The sequence below is a fragment of the Thunnus thynnus genome, chromosome 8 (assembly GCF_963924715.1).
Source record: "Thunnus thynnus chromosome 8, fThuThy2.1, whole genome shotgun sequence".
NCBI lineage: Eukaryota > Metazoa > Chordata > Actinopteri > Scombriformes > Scombridae > Thunnus > Thunnus thynnus.
Window position 1 is genome coordinate 24,807,167 of NC_089524.1, and position 8,521 is coordinate 24,815,687.

General features: G+C 38.4%; 1 protein-coding gene across 1 annotated transcript; it reads right to left on the reverse strand.

The window, feature by feature from the left end:
• Positions 1-281: 281 nt before the first annotated feature.
• ubxn6 (UBX domain protein 6) lies at positions 282-6,600 on the reverse strand. The gene is made up of 11 exons (XM_067597393.1): positions 6,406-6,600; positions 5,735-5,892; positions 5,001-5,065; positions 4,750-4,878; positions 4,500-4,597; positions 4,292-4,367; positions 3,505-3,589; positions 3,147-3,366; positions 2,051-2,181; positions 1,767-1,915; positions 282-1,127 (listed from the first exon to the last, which is right to left on the reverse strand). The coding sequence occupies exons 1-11, from the start codon at positions 6,486-6,488 to the stop codon at positions 1,002-1,004; spliced, it is 1,320 nt and encodes a 439-aa protein (XP_067453494.1). The 5' UTR covers positions 6,489-6,600; the 3' UTR covers positions 282-1,001.
• Between the last annotated feature and the right edge of the window lie 1,921 nt (positions 6,601-8,521).

Sequence of the window (8,521 nt, forward strand, 5' to 3'; positions counted from 1 at the left end):
AAGCTACATATGTGCCACATACTATGTCTTTCATTTTACATTTAGACACCTACTGTGTCTTATAGAGTTTTAACAGGTCCCGAAAGTGCTTAAAACTGTTACAACATATTTTTGTATTAGATTCGCTATTAAATCGTCAGCCCAACACTTATAAAACTTAATCAGGTGGGATCTCTTCGGTGTATAAATATTTGTCTGCAAAGGTTTTCTCAATGTGAAGTCAAATTATTCTGAAAACATAATTTGGGCTCATGCTTGTACACATAAAACTTATTAACTAATTTACTTTTGAGGTTTTTAATTATTGAAGCAACCAGAAAACTGTTGTACAACACCAAGGAGTGTGAGGCCACTGCAGAGCAGAGGACAAACGGGCAACAGAAGCTTACATATGTTTACAGGAACAGAGCCGGACTCGTATCAGTGCGGTTGACATTCAGTTTACAGACAAAACACTGACTCAACCTTGAGCATTACCAAACAAAACTAACAGCATTTCAAGTCTTGCGCCAAGACACTCGATAGATTCAACAATAGTATCTGGCGTTCGCTCTGTTAACCTGACTGTCGTGTGAGCCAGATGGATTGTTTACTTGGGAAAAAGTAGCAACACAGTTAAACAAGGTCTGAACATGCCATGTAAAGTATACCTGAATGGTTGACTGCTGCCGGCATGTACATTCAGGATGCAACAACAAAACAACATGTGTCCCTTGCTTTCTGCTTACATCTGTTAGTGCTTCTTTCAACAGCATGTGTTGCTGAGGCAGACTGCAGGGTGACATTATCCCCCTCAGTGGCGGGAGGCGGGTATGAGGAGACTCAGCAAAACAAGCGCATTAGAGTGAATTTGCCCCTCGTCTATAACGCTGCTACTGACATACAGTAGTAAGTTAGCATTTGTAAAAAATAAAAGGTATCGCTAGTCATTTGTAAGGGGCAATTTCACCCTGGTTGTGCCAGGGAGGAAGGTAGCAGGGAGAGTTCAGGGGGAAGTCTGCTCAGCTCAGGGTCCGAATGGTTTCCAGCAGGTCTGGTTTGAGGAGGGCGGGGCTCTTTCCACCTGCGGCTGCGATATCTGCCTGCACAGCTGCATCCCAGGCAAATGAGAGCAGAGCGGCAGGGACCTATGAAAAAAAACATACAAGAATGCTCTGATATGAACTCACAGGAAGAAACTGCAAAAGATAACACCTTCGTTTGTATTGGGCCTGCAATTAATTGTTTCATTATTGAATACATTATTAAGTTATGTGTTCTATTAGTATAGATAGTAAAATAGTTTCAAGTAACCAGATCTCAAAGGTATTCAATGTGCTGTAATATTGTAAAATTTGGTAATTTCTAAAGTAAAAACACAAAAGGATACGTATGGCATTATTCTATATTTTGCATATTGTCAACGAATCCCATGAAAAGACCATGCGGATTAATACACATTTAGTGCTCTTGTTAGTGTTTACAGCAGCAGAGAGATGTATGTGAGGACAATTCAAAATACATAGTTCTTGGACAACAATAGAGGTAAGTGGCACAGAATATAAGCTATATCAGGCTTTAGATATACAGGCAATACTTGCTAGTAGGATCAATTCATTGTTGGTTTTGGTCTTTTCAAGGGATTTGTCAAAAATAGTGACATAGAGAATATTGCCAGCATTGTCTTTTAGACAATTTTGTCACAAAAATTTCCTTGATGTCTGATCTATGAATTATTTCAGCACTAGTTTGCTTTCTTTTATGTAGTTGTAGTTTCACAAACTTACCAGGTTACACTCAGCGAGAGCGACTTCTTCAGCCTCTTGTAGTTTTTGACCTCCTGGAGCGATGAGCTCAAAGGGCTGCCAGCCGTCCACCAGTGACTCCCGTACAAAGCCGAACAGCACAGGAAGTCGGTCCCAGGCGTAAAATGTCCCTGAGGTCACACATCATCTTTACTGACTCTCTCCCATTTCAACAAAACTTATATTTGATAATAAAACTATTCAATACATTAAAATAGATTTTGTATTGGATGCTCTGAACTGATAAAAAAAATAGAGACACTTACCTTGTAGCAGGTTCCCATCAGGCAGTCTGATCCTGAGCAGGGTGTAATTATATTTTCTTCTCTCCCTCTGCTCCTCTTTCTCCCTCATGGCCTTAGTGCGCAGCATAGCGTTCTTCTCCACCAAATCACTCCTGACAAACACACACAAGACATGCTGGTGCTTTAGTGCAGGCTCAAGGGAGGTGTGTGTGTGATGAACACTTTGGTATTTTTGTGGCTAGAGGCGCACAAAACACCCAGGGAGAACATAAAACATGGCAGGATTAGAAGGGTGCATTATTGGACATTATTGGTAGGTGTGTTTGAGCCTGTTAACAGTCATGGTCAATTACAACAGCTCTTGCCTTCTCCTCAAAGGAAACTCATGTGACTAATAGAAGAGTAACAAGTGCAAATATTCCTCAGCCTAAATATCCCGAGTGCAGATAATATCTCGTATGTATATGTCTCATTGTAACTGAGTCTATGTTTCTGGACATTAATGCTTCTACTGTCAAAATGGGGATAAAAACAGTAGTATGTTTAAGCTTTGCAAAGTTGCATAAACTCAAACATTGAAAACAGCTGCTACAACACAATGAAATTACCCAACACAGTTATGACAAGTAACGGCTGACATAAACAACAGAAGAGTTCAGAAGATCTAACCGTCTCCTCCAACACCCCCGACAATTCTTACTGCGTAAACTGTGAAACTGTGACCAGTTGGTTGACCACAAGAGCACAAACAGTCATGTGGTTGCTTTGCAACAGTCGAGTGCTGCTTGTGCAAGATTTTATCAAGCACTGTGAATCAGGGATTCATAATCACACTTTGACAATGAGTGTTACTCAGATGAGACACTGCAGATGCTGTTAACAATCATATACTGATCATTACTCTGCCTTCCTTGCATCACTACCGCATTTAGAAAAAATGTAGTTGTTTTGTTTACTTAGATGTCAACTGACTGAAAAAAAGCATAGTGAGAAGGAGAAATTAAATCAATAAAATCATTTATCCAGTTTAAATTGTATCTGTTTTATCAGGGGGTCAATGTATAAATGTAGTTATTATTAAATCAGACTGGACTGTCCATTAACAAGGAGTCTGTACCTCTGCTGTTGCTCCTTCTTGAGCTCCTCTGCCGTCAGGTTGTAGAATTCTGGCGGCAGCTCGAAGTGTGTGGCGTTGGGAGAGGCTCTGAATGCTTGAGCTTGTCTGTTCAGCTGAGCTCGGACTGGCTCTCCTCTCTGAAGACGATCCCTTCTCTCCTTCATCAACTCCAGGGCATCTGGATTCTGATCTGGCAACACAAGGAACTCCTCTTCCTCCTCTGATCACCAGGAAAGGCCAGTAAAAAGATGTATTAAGTGGCTGATATTACAGAAAAACCATTAACCAGTGCAGTGCACAGAAAACAACCCCCTGTTGATAAGGGCTTTGTTTGTCAGAAGCATCATGATTAATTTACCTTGACCTTCTATAGGAAGCATAATGCTGGTAAATCCCAGAGCCTGCAGAAACTCTCTACTGCCCTCCACACAACGCACTTTCTCCTGAAATAAAACAAAAACATCCTTTGTTTCATCTCAACGGGATGCTGTAAAATCATTAAAATCATGACTGGGAAATAGATTACGAAACAAAGCAATACAAAGAATACTACGCACTCATTTAACTGAACTTATGCAATACATTGATGCACTGATATCATGTTTACTGCGGCTCTGCAATCATTTCAACAATTACTTTATCTTATTCAGAATTCAATAAACATGACACACAGTGCAGTTTAAGGAAGCCAGGTTTCTCCTTAATAGAAAATCATGTCATGTACTTTGGTGAGGTTGTATGTGAGGTTTCAATATTCCACTAAGAACAAACTTGTTGCTCCTGAAAGATGGCCACCGAGTTCAATTTCTTTCCTCAGGGAGACAATCTTGTTTTAAGCAAATACTACTCTGTACACAAAAGATATCTGTTGTGGGAGTTCTCCACAGCTGCAGCTCAGTGATGCAAGATACAGTGTATATTTTAACATAAATAGCTGCAGTTACTACCTTTAATATATTTAATAAAGCTTAGATCTGGGAACAGTTGAGTTTTGTGAGCTGACCTAAATCTTATCTTTGTTAGCGGTGCAGTATAAACCAAAGGGCACACAAACAAGGAAATAGCTGCGATTATTAATACCGAGCCAAAAAAGAAAAATGTAGCAGTTGGATGGTGATACTGACAAAATCCATTTTCATACACACCTGAAATACTTTGTTGCTGAGTTTAATCTTCCTGTATTTCTCCTCTGTGGGATTCTTACATATATTCTCAACATACCTGTTGACAATACAATGAAGAAACAAACATAAATCAAACTATTTAAGATATTTAAACTGTGAAAATAGTTGAAAAACAGGACAAAAGCAAAATTAGAAGTCAGCATCAGTTGAAGATACATCTGTGTCTTACTTGCTTATGATGTCCACAGCAGACTTCACTTTCTCTCTGTCCCTGTTAAATGTGTGGATCATCATAACAGAAGCCTCAACTTCATCCTCCTCAAACCGCTGACAGTAAAAACAGATTTCATGTTTTGTCAACAACACTCAGCGGAATAAGATTCAGTCTCACTCAAATCACAGTTTTATGTATCTAAGAATTTCAAATAAACTCTAATTTGAGCTATAATGAGAACATGTGACGATACAATTGGACGTACCATTAAAATGGCCTCTTTAATGTGTACTTCCCTCTCACTCTTAGTTAATGTGGCTCCAGTTAACGGACAGGTGAAATACACACCTGACACTGAGAGACAGGCGGGATCTTTCACTGGCACTTTGGATCCCTGGTGAGAAAATGTTGTTCAACATCATTAGACTCAATACTGATCACAATATAATCGTAAAATGGTGTCATTTGAGAAGGTTTGGTTCAACCTAACATATTATTGTAACACCTGTAACATACCTCTGCTGTTGCTGCCTTTTCTTTCTCAGCCAGTGAAGCCGCCTCAGCCTCCAGCTCTCTTTTAACTACAAGCAAAGGCAGAAAATCATTCAATTATATGTTTTTTTATAGAAACCAGTGTCTTTAAAATGCCAACAGATAATAAGCAGTAGTAAGCTAAACTGTGATTCTTTAATCAAACTCTTACCTAGCAGTATAAAATATATAAAACTGGCTCAGCCATATGATATTGATATCTCAACTGACGTTAATTCCTACACTTTCAACTTTTTTAAAGAAATCTTACTATTGGGATAATTGAAAGTGAGGCACTTAGAAAAACCTCAGAAAACCAGGTCAAAGGATACCAATATATAGTTTTCTCCCCTACATCAGTAAATAATGATGACTCGATTAATACAAAAAAGATTAAGCTGTTCAAAAATGCTTGATTTGTTCTGATTATAAGATTTTTCAAGAAGACATTAATCGATGTGTTGTTTGTTAATATTCCAAATGCTTTACAGTAGAAAATCATGTATATAAGCCGTCAGAAAATTGTTCAAATGTTATCCATAAAAATAATACTGGATCATCTGAAACCTTTTACAACAACTACGTAAAGTGACATTGTTTTAAATTATTAAATGCAAAGGATGCATGTCCCGTCAACCCAAAAAGTAACAGTCAGCTACTCCGTTTGATGTCACCACACAGACGCTCAGTGAATCATTAAGGCGTTGACTGTGTCTCACCCTGGTTCCTAATGGCGTCCTGTGAGGTGTGGACCTTCGGCCGCTGATGCTGTTCAATCCTGGCCAGAGCCGCGGCTCCAGCCATCTGGGCTCCTTCACTGGGAGCATGGCGGTGATGCTTTGCACTGGAGCTGCTCTGCACCACCTGGGGCCTGCCACTGTAAGTTAGTGTTAGAGGACAGAAAACTGAAGTGAGGAGACACGTTGGCCAAAAAAAAAAATTACCAGACAGACACAATTTTTAACACGAGCAGTGTGCAAGGCTAATTCTAACAACACTATCAAAACGTCAGTGACACAGCAAGTCTACTTTCTAGTAAGTAGATATGTGTCTTAGCTATGATTTAAAGTAATTTAACGTCACTTAGGTCGCTTAATAAGCTTGTTTAGGGATTAACTGTTAGCTAACGGTACCCTGAAATTAGATGCGCGCCGCCCACTGTGCAGACTGAGTTATTATATAACTAAACTAGCTGCTAACGATGGTAAAAACGCTGCCTGACACAGAGTGGAAATCACTAACTAGTCGACGTTGCTCTAGTTAGCTTTGTGACTTGCTAATAATCAATAACAACCAGCAGCTAGCTCATTTTTGCAGACGTTAGACAGTTAGCTGTGCGGCTAACAGTTAGCTTTAGCGTTGTAGCAGCGGAGAAAAGTTTGCTGTTTACCCGCTCTCTTCCGTTAGTTTCTTCCCAGGACCGGCTGATTTAAACTTGATATCCTTCTTAATGTCATCGAAAAACTTCTTCATGTCTTTAAGCTGTCAGTGGGGATAAAATCTGATTGCAGAAGCACAAATTAGACGAAGAGCACGGGGCTAACTTATGATGGGAGGAGGACCAAAACAAAATATTTCAGCTGACTGAAAACTGCTTCCGGTCCGTAAACTTTGGTGTCGCCACCGTGTGGTCGAGCTCAGAACTGTAAAATAAAGTGGAGTCGATCAGAAGTAGACAGGCCTGTCTGTGCAACTCATGTAGCCTAAAGCATTTCTAGCAGAGCAATATATGTGTACATAGCAAATTTAGACAAATAATTTCAGCAAAATATTTAGTTTTATTATATTTTAAAGCACAATTAGCATGCTTAGAGGTGAAAGTGCTTGTTCTGTATTTCACATTTTTCAACAATAATAATTAAAACAAAATACAAACAATAAAATAGGAGAAAAAAGAAAATAGAACAGTGATACTCAATAAAATCATACAATGAACATTAATTTAAAATAACAATGACAGCACAAAAAGACTTGCAACCCTCTGACACTCACCAAACCTCTGTGTTTGGTTTGGTTCTTTGCACATAGTATTTAAAAACAAAGTCATAATAAAAAGTATATATATATATATATATATATATATATATATATATATATATAATGGTTTGAAAGTGTGTTAGGGTGTGAAATAAAATTAGGTCCACATGACAATAAAACAGCAACTGAGTATCAGCTATCACATTTGAGTTGAGGTGTGTGTGTGTGAGCCTTCTCCTGACATTGTAGGGGGATTTTCTCTGGAGTACAGCAGGATGTTGATTCAATGTTATATGACAGAGGGAGGTCAGAATTCCAGTGCACTAAAATGCATTGTTCCCCAGCTGTACTGGGAAGTAAAATGAAGTGCTTAACAGAGTTATTTATTTTCAATGGGTTCAAGTCTCCACACTTTAAGATCCTGTTGAATATTCTTTTCTATAATTTCTGAGGTAGTTTTGGTAATATATTCCCAAAACTCTGCAATCATTGGGCAATGCCAGATCATATGTAAAAGATCTGCATTTGTGATTTTACATTTCTGGCACATGGGTGAGATATTATTGTTAAATTTGTGCATCTTAACAGGTGTAAAGTATGTTCTGTACAAGATATGAAATTGAATGAGTCTGTGCGTGGTGGAGATTAAAAAAGTTTGAGCTTACTCCAAAAGTTTGGCAGCATCATCATATGAGCAGTTTAGATCCAACTCCCCTTTGTGTTAGTAAAAGGAAAATATACATTTTTTAAAAACATTTTACTCAATACATAAAACAAATCCGTATCCACACATTAGTTTTTCTGCATAATTGCAGACTGTTTCAAGGTATTTTAAAGGTCTTTATGGTTTTAATTCAAATTTCAGGGATTCCAAAGTTTCAATAGATGGAATAATTAATTTCATACAGGTGAATACTTTGCAAGCATTAAGAAAATATATGTGATATTATAAGCTAATAGGCCTACAGCAGGGATTTAAATGACAATATATTGTGGACTTGGACAGGTAGTCCTACTGATTTATAAATCTGTTCTCAAAAAAAGAGGAATACCTCAATGTTGATTGTTTAACTTTGAGCAAAATGTTCCTGAAGTGGTGGATATGAGTGGACCACAAAACCTTCAGATGGCATCAATCACCAGGACAAAAGCATCAGCTTGTGGCCTTTTTGTGTTACTACAATTCCAACCAGAAACCCATCCATCAGTGAATTATAAGAACTATAAGGTGAGCGCCCACACAAATACAGGCATTTTTATTTAACATGTTATTTTATTTGTGGTGTTACATCCCTGGGGAGGGTTTGGTGGAGCTGTAGGTCTATATAACATATAACATATTTAAAACAACACTGTATTCACAATTTTTTCATTGACACTGACTTTCTCTGACAAACAGTTTTCCAGATATTGGCTGAACAGTACGTGAACTGCTACAATTCTTTCTGCCATCAGTGCTTAAATTTACGAGGAGCAATTGAACGCAGCACTCGTACTTGTCCCGCACACATGCACACGAGCGCCGTTAA

Coding starts and splice junctions, on each gene's coding strand:
- ubxn6 (XM_067597393.1), bottom strand. CDS start 6,488: ATGAAGAAGTTTTTCGATGACATTAAGAAGGATATCAAGTTTAAATCA. Junction 4,879..5,000: donor AAAAGGCAGCAACAGCAGAG/GTATGTTACAGG, acceptor TTTTCTCACCAG/GGATCCAAAGTGCCAGTGAA. Junction 4,598..4,749: donor TTAAAGAGGCCATTTTAATG/GTACGTCCAATT, acceptor TTTTACTGTCAG/CGGTTTGAGGAGGATGAAGT.